Consider the following 22855-nt stretch of genomic DNA (forward strand, 5'->3'; position numbering starts at 1 on the left):
ATCATATAATATGTAATCTTTTGCAACTGACATCTTTTCATTTAGCACAATGTTTCCAAGGTCCATCCATGTTGTAGAATGTATCAAATACTTTGTTCCTTTTTATGCCCAAATGACATTCCATTTTATGTCTATATCACATCTTATTAATTTTTCAGTTGATGCACTTCCAAATATGTGTTTATAAAATGTATTTATGACTCATATGTAGGTACTACTGGATGAATATGTTGTGTACTATATATAACATATACCAAAAAAAAAGAATACAGTTGTCCCTCAGTATCCATGGAGGATTGGTTCCAGGACCTCCTGCAGACCCAAAATCCTAAGATGCTCCAGTCCCTGATATAAAATGGCAGAGTATTTGCTTATAACCCAAGCGCATCCTTCCATATACTTTAAATCAACTCTAGATTACTTTATAATACCTAATGTAATGTAAATGATATGTAAATAGTTGTTATACTGTATTATTTAGGAAATAATGACAAGAAAAAAGTCTGCACATGTTTAATACAGAAACATTTTTTTCCAAATAATTTTGATCTACAGTTGGTTGAATCTATGGATACAGAGTCCATGGATACAGAGGGCCAACTGTAGTTTCAAAGATACAGTAAAATATAAATAGCATTCTGACATTTTCTTTTCACTTCTCAGTGGGCCATTTTGTGCACTAGAAACCCTTTACATATACAAATTTTTGAGGCTACTGGTTCAGAAAGTAAGTTAGGTGAATGAAGGTGTTTTAGGTAGTATACAACATGAACAAAAGCACAGATTTAAGAGAAAGCATGGGGCCTTTTCTTATCTTGCAAATTGTGTATCTAGAACCTGGAGAGGGGTATGGAATCTTTCATTCCATCATTTTTATCCTCTCCCTCACTATAGTAATTTAAGGTTTATTGACAACATCTATATACTCTTGGAATGCCTGAGAAATAATATTAAATAAAAACTTTTTATACTATTTAAGCCTATGGTTTTGTTAATACTATTTGGCAGTGGATACTAGACACTCTATTACTACACTTTCCCTTTAGAAGCAAGCTTACAGTTTGTACTTCTTTCAGATAGTCTCAACCAAGAATTAGCAGTATTAATTTTATTTTTGTCCACTCTTCTAGCTTATTTCTGAATATCTTAGTTGCATTATTATTTGAGACTTCAGGAGACTGACTTGAGTCTGCTATAGAAAACAACATCAAAAATAAGTTTTTTGTACTTTCCATTCTACAAAACCCATGGAGAAGTCCCTTGTACTTTATTCCATGCTTTGCCAAGTTTCCATGTGAGGCATTTATAGAAGAATAATTATGTTTATTCTCACCCATTTGGTTGTGGTTGAATAGAAGAGGGTTGCAACATTTACTATATTACTGCTGAAGATTTTGCTAGTCTGTGGTATGTATCTTGTGAAGATGCTTGGCAGACTATTAAGAAAGAATCCATTAAACTTAAGTTTCTCAGAAATATTTCTCAATGTTATCTTGCTTGTTTTTCTGTTATTCACACTGTTATTATTTCGGCTAATTTAACAGTATATTACACTAATTCACTACATACCTTGAAGGCCATAGTAATTACCAGTGTGTTTTCTATATCAGAAAGTAGAGACAAAGCATTTGAAACAGACTCAAGCCTTCACCCGAGTGAGTGACAGAGCTTGGAATAGAATGTGAAGCTACTAACTCAGAATACTGAACCCAGTTCACTCAATATGTTGGCTTTGTTTAGTGACTAAGCCAAAGAAAAAATTTAATCAGTGAGAACGTGTCTGTAATTATGTTCTAATCCAAAATAAGAGGGTGAGAAATTTTTCACCTCACCAAGAAGAAAGTGTAAGATTGCTTTAGTGACTAATTCACTTTATGGAACTTAATCAGACAAACCCAAATAATCCTTCTACAATAAAGGATTAACTAATGCCATTTCAAAACAAAGGCACTTTTTAAGTATTTATTTTTTTTCTTTCCCCCAGCAAATGTGTTTTTGTAATACAGAGTTCAGGGACTTTTATTTAACAAGTTGCCTTGATGAGCATTATATTTCTGTTGTTTCTTGATCATTCCTTTGGCTTTCTAGACCTCATTAGAAATGCTCACAGACATTAAGCCTAACATGGCACTTGATGATCACAGTTTTTCAAGGCTTGGGACGAGGAAAGCCAGTTACTCAGCCAACTCTGCTTTGTCCTTGCCATCTTCCCACTCGCTCTTTCAGTTCTTTCTCAAGGAATACATTTTCCACTAAAAAATTCCTTTCCTTTTTTTTTTTAAAAACAAAAGTTAATCTTTCATTTAAATGATATTTATCAAATGTGAGATAGTGTAGGCACTATTCTAAGCTCTGGACATAAAATAGTAAATAAGACAAAAAGTCTCTGCCTTCGAGGAGTTCACATTCCTGTGTCTAACTTCGGTGCCCTTCTCAGTCAGAGTTCACAGACATCTAGTGATCACATCATTTTCTACAGTTTTCAGCTTTTACCAAAAGCATAGGCCTCCAAGTGTAATATCCTGGTCTTTCCAGTGACAACTATTTCCCTGATTTATTGTTCCTTTGTTTGTTTTTTGAGACAGGGTCTTGCTGTGTCACCCAGGCTAGAGTGCAGTAGCGCAATCATGGCTCACTGCAGCCTTGTACTCCTGGGCTCAGGCGATCCTCCCGACTCAGCCCCCCAAGTAGCTAGGACTACAGGTATGTGCTACTATGCCAGGCTAAAATTTTTTTAAAGACATGGGATCTCGCTATGTTGCCCAGGCTGGATTTGGAACTCCTGGGCTCAAAGGAGCCTCCCACCTTAGCCTCCCCAAATTCTGGGATTACAGGAATGAGCCACCGTGCACAGCCACCTATTATATTTAAGTGAATTATTATGCCTAAAGCACTTAGCAGGCTGCCTGGCATATAGAAAGCACTATATATATATAGTGCTTCTTCTACCTATAACTAACATACATACATATATATATATATATATGCATATAGAAAGCACTATATATATAGCCACAAGCTACAAACCACAACTACAAACTGAAAGAGTGAGTGGGAAGATGGCAAGGACAAAGCAGAGTTGGCTGAGTAACTGGCTTTCCTCGTCCCAAGCCTTGAAAAACTGTGATCATCAAGTGCCATGTTAGGCTTAATGTATGTGTATATATATACATACGCATATATATATACGTATGTATGTTAGTTATAGGTAGAAGATAGGAGTAGCAAAGCATTTTCCATCATTATGCCAACAAATACTGTTTATTCTTTAATCAAATTCAGAATTATAGGTAAGCCCCATGATAAGCAGTGCTACAGTTGAACATCCAAATTTATAGAAAATATAAACTAAGTTTTGATAATTCACAAAATAATTTTCTATGTTTCTCCCAATTATGAGTTTTATTGGTACTTTGGAAATAGGATTTAATATACAGAAATATTTCTTATTCAAACAATCTATGTTAATAAAATGAAAAATATAATATCTACTCCCTGCTTCTTCAAATGATACTTAATCAGCTGAAGGCAGTCATAACTATAAAGTACCTTACAGACATAAAATACAGTGCCTTGTATTCACTGCCAAATAATAATACCTCATTTATATAACATCAACACTTTACAAAGTCCTGTCACATGCTTCATTACATTTAGTTCTGTAACAGTCCTGAGAAGTAGATTAAACAAATATTATAGTTTCTACTTTGCAAATGAAGAAACCAAAGTATTAAAGATATTTAGTACTCACCCTAACTTAAATGGTAGATTTGAGATTTTATCCAATATTTTTTCCACTGTAAAACTGCAAAGTGCTGTTTCCTCAAAAAATAAAACAAGCCACAAGCAATATGACCTGTTAGCTGTATGCCAGAATCAGCAGACTGATTGCTAGCCTACAATTCACAGCATTACCACTAAAATTGAGCAGGGCGACCCCCATTCAACTCACCATCCGACCTCAGGTTCCAGAAAGCCCATTTGGACACAAGTAGACTTCAAATGGAGCATAGTTGGATGAGCTTTTCCCCTACCTTCACTCCATCTCAAAACTTAATTTGTCAGAGATGTCATTAATCTGACATTAATCTGGTCTGGTTGGTCTAGGCAGGTAAAAAATAAAAATAAAAAAAAAGTCAACAGTGAAACACAGTCAGAAACAACTGGATATGGTGCTTTCAAATAGTTGTACATATTTTCATATTTCAATTAAAATATTCTCATAGATATAGAAAAATAATTTTACCAGGATATTTTCCAAAGTTTCTTATTAAAATTATTAGGAAAAAAAATCCCAAGATCTTGGGGAGTCAGTCCCTCTCTCTCCCTCTCTCACCTTTGCACTTGCAGTCACTAAACTACTAAGGAATGCTTTGTTCATTGATAAGAGGTGTGTGGGCATCAGGAAACTTGAAATTTTACTGCCATTTTATCAACTAACTAAAGCTAGTACTATGATAGAAAATAACCCTTAAAAAATTCTTAGACATGAGTCCAAACAACATAACAATCTAGAATGGTTCAACACATTTAACTTTATAAAAGGCTCACAAATAATCAATAATTAGGTATAGGAATATTAGAAATAAAAAATTTTATAAGAGGCTCACAAACACCTATGAATATTTTTGGCAGTATAGGACCAACAAGACATAAAATGTGGCTGCTCATTGCTTACCAAAATAAAGTTCAAATTTCTTAATCTGGCATTCAGAGACTTTCATGATCAGAGTTTTGTCTTATTTTCTTTATTCCCCATCTTATTTATACATTCTTCATTTTCAAAGAATAATTTTTCTCTGCCTCCTGTGCATCCTGCCCCGTATTTCCTTTGGTTGTTATGTCTTGGTTATTATTTCTCTTTTACCTGATATTGCCAAATCTTATTTCTCCTTTAATGCCCACTTATGCTGCCACTTCCTCTACCCAGCTTTCCGTCTCCCTTCTCTGCATGAATTTCCTAAATATCAGAACTTCTCATATTATTTGTACCACTACACAGTAATAGTGTATGTCCTACCCTTTGTCCAGTATATAAGCTCCTAACCTGAAAAACTGTCATTGTTTCCCTCACTCCTACGCATAATAGTACCACCTACCACCATAACTGTTTGCACTAAATAGAGTAGAAAAAGGATGGGCTTTGAAGTCTGACAGCCTTGGATTCAAATCCTTACTTTATCATTTATTAGCCAAATAACCTGGGGTAAGAGATAACCTGTCTAAACCTCTGTTTCCTCATGCATGAAATAGGGATAATAATACCCCTTCTGTTGTTACAGAATTAAGTAATAAAGCATGCACAGTATTCTTAGCATTGTCTTAGACATGCTAGATCCTAAAAAATGGTGATAGTGCTGGCAGAGGTGGTCATACTTATATTTTAGAAGCTACTTTATTGCTTCAGTTTCCTCAATCACATAAGAAATCTAAAGAATACTCTGCCATACCACACATGCAAGTATTTTAAGGACTATTTTGAACAGATTTGTAAATTCTTATAACTACTTGGAGAAAATTACCTTATGTTACAAAACAATAGAACCCTCCTTTAAGTACTGTTAGAAACACAGATACTCTGCAATGCTTAATTTGCCTTGGGCAATTTTAGGTAGTACTTCTTTAGTCTCCTTTCTCATTGGCTTCAAAATTCTTTTTATCTTGAAGAATTTTTTTTTCTTACTGCTACAACATGGGGTACATAATTTGTAGTTTCCACATCCAGAATGGCAGGGCAACATAGAAATGTTTTCAAAATGGCCATCAAGCTACAAGAATTGTGGATCACACCATCTGCAGAAGCACAAAGTGTGCCCTGTTGAGGTACCTGGGGGCAACATCAATCAACCTGTGTGCTAGTCCAGAGGTTTGCGTGAGGGAGAATGAGCAAATTTAAACAGGAACAACAAACTACAGCTGATAGGTAGAAAGCTGGAGCCCCCAAAAGAAAAGCACATATGCCCTCAACAATTCTCAATAATCATTTATATATTGCAGTTGTGTCTTGTGATCATTACTAAGAATACAGAAACATCTGTAAAAAGCTGCTTATCAAGTAGTCTATCTGACAGGCTCCCTGATAAGTTTATGTAGTAGACCTACTGTTTAATAAAAAACGTTATTAGGGAGACTCTGGGCACACTGCCCATGGGTTAACCCTGCTCCTCAAGGAGCACTATAAGAAAAATTATTAGTAAAAATAAGACAATTAAGACCAGTTTTAATGTTTTGTGTTCAGAACCTGTCTTTACTGATCTAAGTTCTCTCTATCCCTTAACATGTTAGGTAAGATTACTTAAATTTATTTGAATTGATTTTTAGTATAATACTTCGTGATATCCTAAATTATATGCTGTCATGACTATAATTTATTACCAACATAACTGCTATTTGAATTATAAACTCAACAAAGCCCTTTACTCCTGAAAAGACAAGATAAAATTTTGTATTCTGATAGGAGTAGGGCTTTAAAACAGGTTTTTTTTTTTAATTTCCGACATCCTAAGGGAAAATAGCAAAAGTAAAAATTTAAAAATTCCTAATTTAAAGAGTTAAAACTATATTAAGGATACATTCCATTTTATAAATGTCACACTATGCTGTAAATGTACATAACCCCAATGTGATTACTAGTTTGTTATGAAGCATATGTTTAGTGAGAACATGCTACAAAGAGAAAGTGCATATGGTAGTATGTGTAGAGAGGAGACACTGGCTTCTCGTAAAACCTGTTTTCTCATACTTCCAGTTTAGCACAATTATTGAACTTCTCCAAACCTCAGTTTTTTCATCTGTAAAATGAGCAGGTTGCTGATACCTAAGAACTTCACAGCACTCAAATTTTATGTTGTGATTCTAGACATACTCCTTTTATGCAGAATTTAAAAATCAGGATTAAGCATTCAGTAGCGTGTAAATATATAAAACTCCTAGATATGAACTCTTATATATTCACAAGCTACCCTTCTGGAAGTCTCTAACGGAAAATACAGTCGAAAATCAGTGAGTATTTTCAAGTTTATATTTTAAAATGGAATCCAATCTGAAAAACTGCATAAATTTTAACTGTCTGATTTATTCCCTGAGACAATTTGTAACCTGCACATTTCTCAAATTCTCTAATGGAAAAACACAGAGGAAAACGTTCTGTATTATTTTATTTTAAGAATTATTTTAAGCCCCTCATAACATGAAGCAATGAAGCTAGGATAAACTATAGAAGAAAAAATTAACACTTCCATGTAAATTAGACTGAATTACACATAATCATTGTTCAGTGTTGAGTTATACTTTAATGTTCAAGTATATTTCAGGTAACCCCTAAATTATTTAACCACTTTTAACTAATTTTCATGAACCTTTAGGAGGCTTATTGACCACCAGATGGAGCCAGTATTGTTCAATTTGTAGCATAAAAATATGCTGAAAATGAAAACTGGTGAAACAGAATGAATAAATGATAGTTTTTTTATTGTAGTCCATAGTATAGAAAAAAAATAAACTTTAGCATCCTTCTGTCTAGTTTCTGTAAAATACACATGTATAGAGAACCCCCCCATTAAATTATTTTTTATTATGAATAGGTTTTTATTTTGGCAGCTCCATTGGACAAGTCTTCTTCTTATTCATTATTTGAATATATCACCTTAACAACTTTCAAGTATCTTTAAAACAAAGTTAGTAAGGCTTTAGTCTCTGGTCACTAAATAAATATTATGGGTTGTAATAATGAAAAAATGATAGTATAGAATATATTGCCTATAGGCTCTCATTTTATTGTCACAGAATATTCCCATTATAATCTCCATGATGGATTTTCTTAATAAAACAAAAGAAAAGGCATTCTGACTGGGAGAGGGAGAATATGTAGTTTATGACCAGTAGCCCCTCAGGAGAGATGGTAAAACTACAATGAATGGCTGCAACTCTTACCCAGAAAGCTTAGTGCCCAGTGGCCCTAATCAGGGGTAACCGCCTTAAAGCTGACTTCATGAACTCCTCTCACCTTTATTTAACAAGTGTCGGGAATTATCTAATCCCTTATACCTCAACTTAATTAGGCAACCATCTATTGAAAAAGTATTTGTATGCTAGGTGCCCTAAGGCCCTACAAGTCCCTCCAGGAACTTTTCCATTCAGTAAAAGCAATAAGGTAACTGTAGACACTGTTGTAATTCAGGACCTAAAAATGATCTGTTTATTTGTCCATTCAACTACTATTTATTTAGTACATACTATATTCAAGGCATATGCTAGGCCACAGTTCTTGCCATGTGAGTTTACAGCCTGGAGGGTAATATAGACAAAGAAGCAGTTATGATACAGTGTGCTTGGGAGCCACAAAGTGTTTTGAAGGTTCAAATGAGGGGAAAATATGATTAATTAGGGAGAATCGAGAAAAAGCCATAAGGGATTCTTCCTAGGTAGAACTTAACTGAGTAAACCCACTGGTCTTTTTTTCCCCTCATTATCCATTAAACCATATATTATGGTCTGGGGGAGTTTAGGGCCTTTTTTTGAGGATTTTATTTCATCGGGATATACCCAGTTGGTTACCTGATGCATTTTTGTGTCAGATTGGAATTGTTTTCCTAGGGATTTTTTTTTTTCTCAAACATGAAGAAGAAACAACCAAACTGGTTAAGAACTTGTACTTTAGAGCCAGACTACATGGGTTTATATCCCCAGGTTTATGATCCATGTGATAAATTATTTAACCTCTTCCTGCTTTCATTTTCTCATTGGCAAAATGAGGTTCATAATGTATTTTCCTCACAGAATTGTTAGTTAGAGGATTAAACAAGTAACTCAGTTACCAGTGTCTGGCATATAGTAAGTAATTGAAATGTTAAATGTTAGCCATCATGTTAGCCATCTTCAAGTTTGATACTTTTCCTTGAATTAATTTAAGATCTGGTATATTAAAAAAAATAATACAAATTGACTTTGTATTTTCCAGAAAGTATGAGGTACAACTAGACATTAGTAGCATTAACATTTTTTATATCCATCAAGTCTATTTTGTTAATCAAATGATGTTTACTGTTATTACCACATCACCTTTATTTAGTTAGCAAAAATTTTCTTGAAATAGTAAATCCAGAGACATTTAAAATCATTTATAAGCAGGCTTATTAACAGTTGCTGTCACAGAATAGCCACTCAGTACACTTTTTTTTTTTTTAAGAGATTGTCTCGCTATGTTGTTCAGGCTGGCTTTGAACTCCTAGGCCCAAGTGATCCTCCCACCTCAGCCTCCTGAGTAGCGGTAATTACACACCTGCATCACTATACCCAGCTCAATAAACTTTTTTTTTTTTTTTAATGAATGAATTTGCAGCTACTTAGAGCTGCATGATAGCTCCTTGACTCTGGTCCTGAGACAACAGAGGGTATAAGTATAAGCTCTTTTAATCTATACAATGAAAGTTGTGCATAGATAACATTGGTTCATTAGGTAGGTAGCCAATGAAGAGATTCAAGTGGATTGAAGATTAAGTTTCTGACTAGCTCCTAGGGAAAGGATAAAGGACATTCTTTATAACATGCAGGAACAAATGTGCAGTACTTAACTTGCAGTCTTACAAACTAAGAATTGGAATACAAGTTTTAACCCAGGCTCTGCTGATAACTCACATGGGACACTAGCTAAGTAATGTCACTTACCTGGTCCTTAGTTGCTTCATCTATCAATAGAAAGTTAGATTAGAAGATCCTCAAGCTACTTCCTAGCTCTTGTGCTCTAGTAAACTGATGGTTATAGTGATGTTGGACATTTCCTTTCCAAGCCCTTTCATATATATATGAATATATATAATATATTATATATATATCCTATTTTTATCTCATACATAACTAATATATTTTTAAAATTTTTATTTTAACACCATAGCATAGGTAATCTTTAAGTCCCCAAGATGCTTGTATTATATCCGTGAATCCACATTTTGATACTTACATTATAAGTGATATTTTTCACATATGTTAAGTTCATTTTACCCTTTAATTTCTGGAATGAAAAGCCTGTATCATATGTTTTACATTTCTTTCAAAGCATCTCTTAGCATAAGAGGCACACAGAAGACACTGTGAAATTATGAATTGAAGTTTTAATTGAAGACAGTAGGACACAGTGTGGACCTTTGTATCATATAGACCTCAGCTCATATCCCAGCTTTACTATATTCTAATTGTGGTCATATCCTGCTTCCTCATTTGTAAAATAGGTTTATTGATGCTTTCCTCATAGATAATCAAAACACCCTAGCATAGTGCTTGACATATAGTAAGTTCTTAGTAGATATTCTTTTTTAATTCCATCCTTCATTACTATCTGTTTAGCATGTATTTCATAGAAATTTCAGGTAATGATGAATAGTCATTATAATGCATCATTATTGTTTATGAATCATCCAGTGTGCATTGGGATTTATAAGAAAAGTAAAAGTAGAGCACTCTGTATTAGAAAAACAGAATTATTTTAAATGTCTTGTGTATTTTATTAGCCAGTTTTATATCACTAAAATCATCTAGTTACTTATTGAATTTTTGTTTATTCAGGAGGATTCAAGCACATGAGAAACTGATGTGCTACTTCCTGTTCTGGCAACACGGACTGAGCTAACACAAAACTTTCTTCTCCTACAAATCTATAGAAATGCTGGATAAAATATTATCCAGCCCAATTTAAATACTTAGCTAGGCTTGAGGAAGAGAGAAAAGAAGGTAAGAAAGAAAGAAAAGGAAAATCATAAGTACCAGAAACAAAAGGAAGGCATAACCAGACATTGAGTAAGCCAGTACTACAGTGGCCCAAGTGGATTTTGGACCCAAATAGAGGCTCTAATATCTAGAAGCTAGGGTTTTAATCTCACATTTGAATGGAAGATATGGCCTTGGGTTAGAGAGGTAGGAACTAGAAATCTGTCTACCTGGTCAGGAATGCCACAAAGAAGCTTGCCATTTTTCAGAACTGTGTGTGTGGCAGAAAAAAAGAAAGACTCTTATGAAAAAGCCAAAACTCTAAACCTTTACCAGGCATAAATATAAAGTCTGAATGTGTGCTATTTATATGGTATAGGATTCCTAAGTCAAGAAAATAATGGGAAAAAAATGGCTCTGGACCAATGGAACCCCTTGATTGTCTGGTAGAAACCAATGCAAAACCTCTCTACAGGAATACTTAAACAATCTTGGTGCCTAGGATTCCTATGGAGTGTGATGGAGATGCAGTTCTAGCTGAAAATAACTCACAATAAAAGATTAGAAAGCACATAAATAAATGACCACCCTAGGGAAAGGGTCAGAAGACATAACAGAACAATCCCCAAGAACAATCTGAGTGACAGAACATAATAACTTTGTTTTAAATAAAGAGTTTCTATTTTGTGAGACAGAGTCTCTCTCTGTTGCCCAGGCTGGAGTGCAGTGGCGCAATCTCGGCTCACTGCAACCTCCACCTCCTGAGTTCAAGCAGTTCTCCTCCTCAGCCTCCTGAATAGCTGGGATTACAGGTGCCTGCCACCACCACACCCAGCTAATTTTTTTTTTGTATTTTTAGTAGAGATGAGGTTTTGCCATGTTGCCCAGGCTGGTTTTGAACTCCTGAGCTCAGGCAATCAGCCCGCCTCAGCCTCCCAAAGTGCTGGGATTACAGGCGTGAGCCACCGTGCCTGGCCAATAAAGAGATTTTTTTAAAGAAATAAAAATCATAATAAAAAATTAAGGCAATAAAAAAGAGTAGGTGATTTGTAAAAGAGCCATATAGAATGTTTAGAAATAGAAAATATTGTTATTAAATTCAATGACCCAGTTTACAGCTTAAATATTGATTAGATACAAGTGAACAGAGAATTAGTGAACTGAAATACAGAGCTAAGGAAATTACTCAGAGTATGCTGATGGTTAAATTATGAAACATGAATGTACTATGGCCATTCATAGTTGATCATACTATAAATAGAAGTACTTTATACTAATATGATACACCAAGTTAGGAAATAGAAGGATTGACCAGATTTTTCAAATAGTTGGGTTTTTGTGGCAAATGTCATTGCATTTGGCTGTGTGTACCCTTAAAGTGTTTGAGTTACAGTTTCCATGCAGTCCAGGTGGAATCTTAACAGGCTTAATCATGGTATCACAGATGAAGATAATGAAACGTCAGCAGACCTCACAGCTATTCTCAAGCTGTCTGCCTATTTGTTTGGGCTAGAAATGAAAACATGAGGAGGGGAAAGATATCCTTAAGTCAGGTAATTAAAAATCTCAAAAGACCAAGAACTGGAGCAGCCAGTGTGTACAGCAGGAGGTGGTATGACTGCCTTGTCTTTTCTGAACTTGATTATTTAGATTTATGACTTTCTGGAAAAAAAATTGACAAGACTATGAATTTGACTGGGTTTCTATATTTACCTGACATGTTTTCCATTTTGATAAGTGACTGTAATACGTCTACATTATAAAACTATTAGTGGCCAGCTTTTCTGACCTCAAACAGTTGGCTGGATTGGATCAGTCTTTCTGAGCTCAATTTTATTATCGTAATTTGTGATGCAAAGGTGATTTACTTTTTTAAGTTCTTAATTGGCATTGGTAGATGGACAGAAAAAATTACCAAATCAATCTTTTCCACCTGGAATTTATGTGAACACCTTCAGCCATATCTTGGCATTTTATCTTATGGATGGAATTGATGGAACTCATTAGCAAAATGATATGTCTGAGAGGAAATCCCATTTACTGTGAGGCAGTTTTAAGTATTTATTTAGACACGGAAATTGCTTTTGGAAGAAATAAAGATTTTAAGTATTCTATTAGTTGAGATTTTTAAGTTAATTTTGTGGAATTTAACTTTAGAAAATCTTAAAATTTTAGAATGAAATGTCATTTCCATGAGATACGGTCTGTCCCTTTTATTTCATTGAAAGAAAATAGTAAAGAACATTTAGTAGTACATGGAATTTTAATTTGAAGTTATATCAGATCAACTAATTCTACATGCAGGCATACAGACACAAAGTAGCATTAAGTTGCCCTTCATCAGCACTTTAGGGAACATCTGCTTTTATTTTATAGCTGTTTGTGAGAAAATTATCACAAGGTAAAATTAGCCCAAGCTAAAATACTACATGTTTCAGTGGTAAGATTGTCTACCACTGAATTAGGCAGATTAATAGACAACCTTTAAAATAATATCTGTTGCCCAACTATCTACCCTGACCTAATATCAAATTTATGTAATTCAATTGTTTCTCAACTCTTGTTAGTCCACCTATAGTTTGTAGTCAGTGGAATTTTTTCTTAGCTCTGTTGAGTATATCTTTAAAAAAAATCAAATTGGTATTAAATGATTAACAACCACAATCAAATTAAAAGCTCCAAAATGCATCCAAGTAGTAAAACCCAAAGATAGTTGCAGATAAAAAACAACTCCTGAATCACTTGAACCCGGGAAGTGGAGGTTGCAGTGAGCCAAGATCGCACCATTGCACTCCAGCCTGGGCAACAAAAGCAAAACTCCGTCTCAAAAAATAAATAAATAAAAAACATAACTTCTCAACAACTTTAGAAGCTGTCGCTCTCTTTAGAGCATTCTTTATTTAAAGGAGTATCAGAGCATTTACAGCTGTATAATGATAGGGAACACCCTGTGATTTACCCATTCTTCCCTGAAGCACCAAGTGTTTGAGTTCTTAACTTCTATTACAAAATCCAACACAGTTGGCTGTGTTGAAGTCAAAAAGGTCTCACCTATAATCAGAGGATAAAAAGTCAAGTTTTTATACACTTTCCCCCTTTGGAAACCAAAAGCTGCTGTAAGGATAAGATTACAGTCCAAGACTTTGTCAGATGACGGTTGAGTTAGCAATTGAGGCATAGACAACATTCTAGAGTTCGGTTTCATTCTCAGTCCATCTGCTGAAAATTGTTTAACTGGAGCTTCATTAAGAATGGAATATAGTAAACAGGGGTGGATGGAAATAGTATTGAAACGTGTTTGAAGCCTTGTGAAACAAGAGTTACCTTACTTATTTGATCTGGGATCATTTAAATAATAATGAAAAGCCATAAAATTTTACCCAACTATTTCCTTAGCATTTTTCAAAGCAAAACTGGTTTTGCAATCGATTTTTTACTTCAGTTAGAGAATATTAAGTCTTTTCTTTGTCATTTTAAATGTAGATCCTATCACCAAACAGATATTATCAAACAGATCCTACAATTTATGGGTGAATTGTATTCATTCTTTAGATGCTTGCCATCACTACCACTAATTGCCTTATACAAAACATTTATGAAGCTGGTTATGACTATATATTAAGAAGAATGACTAATGCTACAATATTAAGATATTATCAGGGCAAATACATTCAGGAGGATTTGAACTATATGCCTGTGTTTTCATTATCATGGCTAGAAAATATAAAAAGAGTGTTTGGTTTCATAGATACTAACGAAATAAATTGATACATACATTAAAGTTGTCTTAATTAGCTTTTCAATGTAGGTTAAAATGAGAAATGCAGGAGGAAGCAAAATAAAAATGCTAACATGTCTAAGAGCATCTCAACTGGAAAATCCTTATAACCACTTTTAGAATGTGTATAGCTTCATAATCTAGCAAAAAATAAATAGTTTCCCTTTTCCCTCCATCAATGTAAAAAATTCCATAATATGAAAGAAATGTATTTGTATGGAGAGGGAAAGAGAAAGAAAAACAAGCTTGACTTGTACAAGAGTCTGTGATATCCTTTGAAAGCTTATCAGTTATAACAAAGAAAACATATAGAGTTAGCACATAATTGTACAGTCAGTGTGAGTGTATATTTTGATACTTTCATAATTTAATCTGAATGAGATAGTAATAATAGTCTGTTAGGTGTTTGCCACATGTCAGACAGTATTTTATTTAATCCTCATAACAGCAAGTAAGGTAGATATTGTCATCCCCAGTTTATAGCTGAAGAAACTGAGGCACAAAAAGATGACAGAGTGTATCCCTATCTCACACATATAGTAAATTGTGGAACCAGGATTCAGATCAGTCTCACCCAAAGTCTGTGCTCTAAAGATGCCATGCTCACTGGCACCTCCTGTAATGGAAACTAAGAGCACATATTCTTTCTTGTTTACCTACTAGAGGAAATGCGTGTGCTTTAGGTTACTGTCTGAGTGCTAGTTTTAATGTCTGAAGAATATCTTGTGAGTTAAATAAGATTGTCCATAAGTTGATGCTGTTGATAATAGGTGATGACTAAAGAGGCTTCATTATACTATTCTCTCTATATTTGTGTTGAAATTTTTCCATAATAACAATTTTTGTTTGTTTTAAAAATACTTTTTGACCAACTAACCTTTCTGGATTGGAAGTTGTTCATTGGTTTGTTCAGTGAGTCTTGATGTGAGAATTAATTACATTGCACATATCTTCTTTTTTTTTACACTCCCATGATATTTTGGAGAGGTACTGCTGTTTGCTCTCCATTGTATGAAAACTGCTTATTTATATTTGCTATTTCATGTTATTTCTTCTAGCATATCAGCCAGTCATTTTTACAATCACCCATACTTGTTTCAAAACATTCCTATTTCTGAAATACTAATCCTGAGATAGTCACAAAGATGATAGTAAATAGCCACTCCTTCATTCCTATCTCACACCAGCACCATGACTGTACATGATGGTTGGAACCAAAAGGATGTATTACAGACCTCAACATGGCAGGTTAAGTGAGTAAAACTTTGATAGATTCACTATTGTTAAGATTGCAGTTCTCCCCAAATTAATTTATGCATTCAATGCAGCTACTGTCAAAATCCTAGCTGACTTATTTGAAGAAATTGTCAAGCTGATTTTAAAATTTATATGGAAAGGCAAAGGAACAAAAATCACCAAAATAGTTGTGAAAAAGAAGACAAAGTTAGAGGGCTTACACTAACTGATTCAAGACTTACTATAAACCTGCAGTAATCAAGACAGTATACTACTGGCACAAGGAGAGACATAGATTAATGGAACCGAAGAGAGTGTATAGAAATAGATATACATATATGGTCAATTGATTTTCAAGAAAGGTGCCAAGGTCATTCACTGGAGGTAAGAAAGCCTTTTTAACTTATAATATTGGAACAATTGATGTCTGTATAGAAAAGTATCTCAACCCTTACCTTACACCATACATAAATATCAACTTGAAATAAATTATATATCTTAACAGAAAAGCTAAAATTTTATACTACTAAGAGAAAGCATTAGAAAAAAACTTTTGAGACCATGAGGAAAATAAGGATTTTTTAGATAAGACACAAAAAGTGTGATATGAAATTTAAATATTGATAAAATGCTGTTCATCTAATTTTAACTTTTGCTCTTTGAAAGATACACTTAAGAAAACGAAAAGGGAAATCAGACTGAGATAAATCATTTACAGATTATATATTTGACAAAGGACTTGTATCCAGAATATATAAGAAAACTCTTACAACTCATTAATAAGACAAAAAAAATTAATAGACAAAAGATTTGAAAAGAAGATACATAAATGGCCAACAAGCACATAAAAAATGTAATATCACTTGTCATCAGAAACGTAACACTAGAAACCACAAAATACTATTTCACACTCTCTAAAATACTCAGTTAAATGACAATACCAGATATATTTGGAGATATGGAGCAACTCAAACTCTCCTATATTGCGAGAGGAATGATGCAGCCAAAATGGTGCAGCCATTTGTAAAACAGTATGGCAGTATCATATAAAATTAGACATACACTTATCACTTGACTCAGCAATCCCACTGCTAGGTATTTACCCCCGAGAAATGAAAATATATGTCTGCAAACAAACTTGTGTCTGTAAATGTTTAAAGAGGCATTATTTGTAGTAGCCAAAAACTGTAAGCAACTCAAAATAAACAAGTTAGAGTATATCCATGCTATGAAATACTATTCAGTTATGCAAAGGAACATGGATGAATCTCAACAATAGTTGCTCACCAAAATAAGCCAGACATTAAAAACTACATACTGTATGATCCCATTTGTATGAGTTTCTAGTAATGGCAAAAATGTGGTGCCAGAAAGCAGATCGCTGATGCCTCGTTGCCAGAAGAAGAAAACTGACTGTAACAGACATTTGGACACTTTGTAGGGTATGTGGAACTTTTCTAGATCTTGATTGCAGTGGAAGTTATATGCTCTATACAATACCAAAAGTCATCACATTTTATATACAAAATTAGTGAGTTTTACTGTATGTAACACCTACCTCAATACAGCTGTTTTTAAAAATTCTATCATTTCATGCATTTAGTTTCCTAAATGAGGTGACTACTATTTCTAAGTTATTAAAAGGCCATTTAGTATTATAAAAACAACATAGCTACAGAATTTCCATGCTTTATTATATACTTAAATATACCTATCCTTGACTTTTTAAAATTGATTTGTTTTCTTTATAGCACTTTTTAAACATTTTCCTACTTCCTTCACATTCCTAATAAGTGAAATTAAGTGGTTGGTCCTTGCTAAAAGGGACCGTGTTCAAGAAGATGCGTGTGAAACACATTAAAATAAGCAATGCTGAATCTGTTTTGAAAGTTGTAAGCTTAACTTACCTATGACATGAGATAGCAGAATTCATCTATATCTTTTCCATTTATTGCAAAATTCTTACCACACACAAAGGTTTTCAATCTTTTTTAGCTGAAAATGTAAGCAAAGAACTTGTCCTTTCTCTTTTGCATTTTTTAAACCATAAAAACATTAAACAGTTCTACGGATACCCATCACAATTTTCCTTAGAATTTTACAAACTTCTGCCCTAGGAAATGGCAGAAAATAATTATTGACTCCCTAAATGCAATGGAACAGGAGATTCCAGGTTCATGGCAAATGCTAACTGTAACTGTGAGGCTGGCAAGGGGAAGAGGGCAAATTACCCTACACCTTCTTATTTTCCCCTTCTCCAATTACATTATTACTTCATTTATTTGACTATTTATTGAATCACTTGCCAAGCACTGTCCTAAGTGTACCTTTGAAAGATACACTTAAGAAAATGAAATAAGGACATGAAATGAAATAAGAAAAAAAAAATGAGGACAAATATGATTTGTCTTCAAGGAGTTAATGTCTAGTGAGTTTAAAGAAGAGTAAACAGGAAATCTCCATAAAGTGTGATAAGTGCTAAAGGGTGCTTTGGAAGCTCAAAGGAGATACATCTAAACCAGACTTCAAGAACGGAATCAGAAAAGGCTCCCTGAAGTGCCAACCAAGCTGAGACCTAAAGGAGGAGCCGGAATTAAGCAAGGAGAATTAACAAGAATGGAGAGATGAAGTGTTTGCAGTATCCCTGAAGGAAGAAAAGCATGTGCAAAGGCGGATGGTTGGTCAAGAGAGCAGGGTTTAAGAATACTAGTTATCAGCCAAGTGAAAGCACATGAAGGTGGATGCGGCAAAGGAGTTGTGAGAGACGTAACTGGAAAGCAAAGCATTAACTGCCTCATGTAGGGATCCTAAGTCATCTTAAAGTGCTTGCTCTTTATCCCAGGACAATGCAGATCTAACTACTGTAGGATAAGAAGAAGAGAGGTATTCAAAGATGTAATTCAGTAGAAAAATATGAAAGTAATTTATGTATTTATTTAATTTTTTTTTTTTTTTTTTTTTGAGACAGAGTCTCACTCTGTCACCCAGGCTGGAGTGCAGTGGCGCGATCTCGGCTCACTGCAAGCTCCGCCTCCCAGGTTCACGCCATTTTCCTGCCTCAGCCTCCCCAGTAGCTGGGACTACAGGTGCCCGCCACCACGCCCGGCTAATTTTTTGTATTTTTAGTAGAGATGGGGTTTCACCGTGTTAGCCAGGATGGTCTCGATCTCCTGACCTCGTGATCCACCTGCCTCGGCCTCCCAAAGTGCTGGGATTACAGGCGTGAGCCACCACGCCCGGCTGAAAGTAATTTTCAAACCTACTATAAGAATCACTTCATGTATACCAATTGTGATGGCATACTCTTTACACTAGTGTTTACTAGGCATGTGTGCCTCAGATATTATTTCTGTATTTAATGGTTCATTTTTCCTTAATGTGCTCAGTTTTTAATGTTTGCAGCTGTCAGTTTTGAAACCAGGACTGTCCTTCCAAGTTCTACCAAAATCATATTAGGTAACCACAAAAAGATAACTTGTTTCTTAGTTCAAATTTTTTTTTGACCAGAAAATCTCTTGAACAAAATGGCTGATTGTTAATATATTGCATATTCATGATGTTCCTCAAGCTAGGTAACAAAGAGACAACTAACAGACTAAAGCTTTGGAAGAAAGATTACTAGCATTCTTGATTACATCTGGCTTATCATTTGTCTTCCAGCCAAAGAGGAGAGAGAGAGAGTGTGTGTGTGTGTGTGTGTTTTAGTCACAAATTTTCATTGATATTTATACATGTAAGGTATTATAAAATGTTACTAGTTGGGTTTGTTGGCTTGTTTGTTTTGAGGCAAAACTGTGTTTTATGAACCCAGATGTTAACTAATCTTCACATAGAATTATTGCAGGTTCAAACCTATAGATTTGTTTTCTAATTTCTAATTCAGTAAAGATTATTTTTGTCTGCTTTTGCTAACTGTTTTGACTTATTTGTTAGATATGTTTATTTTCTATGATGCCATTAAATTGAAGGTTGTTATCGTTATAACTGGGGAACAAAAGTGGCAGGTAATTGGAATATCAACCAATATTTGAAAGGTTGTATCTTCTAAGGCAAGGAAACAATGTAAAATGGTATTGCTGAATTTTAGGAAAACCTTAATTATTTTAAAAGTGAGATAGATGATTTTATAATCAACTTAAATAAGGACATGTGAGGAGAACAATTACAATAGTGCAGTGTATAGTAAATATATGTATAAAATCATATTATATATGTATACATATTCATATGTATATGTATATATATGTATATGTATGTATATGTATACTATATATGTATATGTATATACATATGTATATATATAGTATACATATGTGTATGTATACTATATATATACATATAGTAAATATATGTATAAAATGTATGTGTAAAGTCACATTCTAATTTAGGAAGTAGTTACAGAGCTGGTGGTGGGGCTTACAGGTTTTCTTTTGAAATTAAATGGCAAAAAAACAAGCCCAAGTGCCAACCTCCTCTTCAGCAACAGGAGCATAAACATTGCTATGAATCCACAGAGCTATTTTACTACTTATTCTAAAAATATTCTACTATTCTTTAGAGGAAGAAGCCACTCCAGATGGTGCTGTTGCCGAATACAGAAGAGAAAAGCAAAAGTATGAAGCTTTGAGGAAGCAACAGTCAAAGAAGGGAACTTCCCGGGAAGATCAGGTAACTTCAAAAACCCAAATCCATACAGAACTTATTGTCTTTTTATTGTTTTTAAGTGTTTCTAAATGGAGCCTAATTTGATTATATATCAGGAGAAGCACTACCTCTTAAAAATAAAAAAGAATATATTTATATAGGGTGGACATTGGCCACTCACATAAAGATTCTGGAGTTCTTTCCAGACATTGGTGGTGAAAAAGCCTGGAACTTCCACGTTTCAACCTGGTACTCCCATAGTAAGCACAGGAACCTCATAAAGCCATGTGTCCTCAGAAACCCAGGTGGAACCTCTGTGTAGTGAATATTATGAAATGAAGAAGCGGTGATTATAAATGATGAGAGTCTCTTCCAGCCCGACATCTCTCATGCTGACTAGCCAGCCTAGCTTGAAATTGTACACTGTCTGGACATAAGTCATTTGGTCTACTAGCTGACTTCTATTCATTAGTACAAGTAATTCCTGAATCTTTAGGTAGTAATATTAAGAAGTTGTCAGAAATCAGAATGAAAAGAGATAGGAAGCTAGCTCAACAATTTGGGAGTCAGCACTATGTGCCATGCAGTACTTGACACTTGATAAAACAAATCTCTTAAGCAGCCCTTCATGTTGAAAAGTTAGAGGGCAGACTGAAATCATTTATTTTTGGTGCTGCCATATATATGTTTATATAGATAGACATATATATTAATAAATCCAGTTTTTTTATGGATATAAACAAACTGCCTTATATATATGTGGACACACCGTTTTAGTTGTATAAATAAAACAGGCAAAGTAAAAGTAAATTAAAAAGCCCAAACCTGTCTGGATAATTTCTTAATTTCATTAAGAAAAAGTACATTATTAACTTGTTTTCATGAAATCACAAAGTCTTCTAAATAGCAACCACAGTGACTATACTACCAGAGATACTAAGGATGACTCATTCATTCCTTCCCCCTCCCCCCACTCCCTTGTAGCAAATAATTATTAAGAACCTGTCATGTACTAATCACTGTATTTGGCAGTCAGCACATGAACACATCCCTGCTCTCTCTGATCTATCAGGGAAAAGAGCTAAACAAGTAATACCAGTGAAAGGGGGTGAGCATGAAAGGGTAGGTACAGGAAGCCGTGTAGATGAATAACAGAGGGGCCTAACATGGCTTAAGAATCTGGGAAGGCCTTCCTAAGGAAATGATTTGTCAGCTGAACTTCGAAGGTTGTGTAGGAAACAGCCAGGTAGAGGCAGAGCATGGCTAGACAAAAGGAACAGTGCGTATATGAAAAGTCTTCCACCTCTTCGCAAAGAACTAAAAGATATTAAATATGACTATAACATAAACTAAGAGAAGGAGAAAGATGAAGCTGAAGAGGTAAGCAAAATTAAGTTCGTACAAGGTATTTTTAAACCATGTTAAGGAGTTTAGAATTTATCCTAAAGGCCATGGGGAACCATTGACAGAAGGAAGTGATATGATCTCACTTTCATTTTAGGAAGATCTCTCTAACTGGGCTGCAATATGGAGATTAGACTGGATACAGGACAGGACCAGAGGCACAGGGCCCAGTTGGGAGACTCTTGTGTTAGATATGCATAAACAGAGTGTGCCAAGATTGGGCCCCTTCAGCATAGCTTCTACATTCTGGGAAGGCTCTCGCTGTGCTGAAAGAGCATTCCTGGAAGTAGTTGGCCATTCATTCCTGCAGGAAAAGCCATAACTGAATAATTCCCCTGCAGATGCCAATCAAAATGCCTCCATGCAGATCCTATCTTCTTCACAGTATAACAAATGTGTCCCATTATCTTTGTGATTTTTTTTCTGCCCAGTGTCTTCTCTAGCCTTTATAATAAAGCAGGAGAAAGTCTAATCTTAAATATAGAAGAAGCTAAAAATAGCCAAGAGGATGTTTTTTGTTTGCCACAGTCTCCCCTCTTTGAGCAAATGCCAGTAGCTAATTAATTGGCTCTAAAAACAAACTGCCTTGCCACTTGTAACTCAGGGAGAAAGATCCAGGTCTAGCATAATTTTCTAGGAAGTTTTAAAATTTCATTCCATTTAGAAGTCTTTTTTGTTTTCATTTTTCTTTGTGCTTTTAAAAAAGACATTTCCAAGTATGCAAACGTCCATCATTAAAAATTAGTAAGGGCCAGTCATGGTGACTCACTCTTGTAATCCCAGGAATTTGGGAGCCCAAGATGGGAGGATCCCTTGAGCCCAGGAGTTTGAGACCAGCCTAGGCAGCCTAGGGAGACCCCCATCTCTACAGAAAAAAAAAAAAAAAAATAGTTGGGCAAGGTGTTGTGCATCTGTGGTCCCAGCTACTTGGGAGGCTAAGACAGGAGGATTGCTTGAGCCCAGTAGGTCGACGCTTTAGTGAGCCATGATTGCACCATTGCACTCCAGCCTGGGTGACAGAGTGAGACTCTATCTCTTAAAAAAAAAATGATAGGGTTTACTTTTAAGCTATAGTGTATTAGTCCATTTTTA

The 22855-nt window shown here is 34.7% G+C and overlaps 1 protein-coding gene across 2 annotated transcripts in view; it reads left to right on the forward strand.

Moving 5' to 3' along the window:
* Positions 1–22855, forward strand: part of CWC27 (CWC27 spliceosome associated cyclophilin) — a 255598-nt gene that overhangs the window by 185378 nt on the left and 47365 nt on the right. For both annotated transcript variants that reach the window (NM_001132784.1, XM_054555097.2), the window contains 1 exon segment: positions 20274–20383. In NM_001132784.1, coding sequence (NP_001126256.1) covers positions 20274–20383 — 110 coding nt within the window.

This window comes from Pongo abelii, chromosome 4 (assembly GCF_028885655.2).
Source record: "Pongo abelii isolate AG06213 chromosome 4, NHGRI_mPonAbe1-v2.0_pri, whole genome shotgun sequence".
Taxonomy (NCBI): Eukaryota; Metazoa; Chordata; class Mammalia; order Primates; family Hominidae; genus Pongo; species Pongo abelii.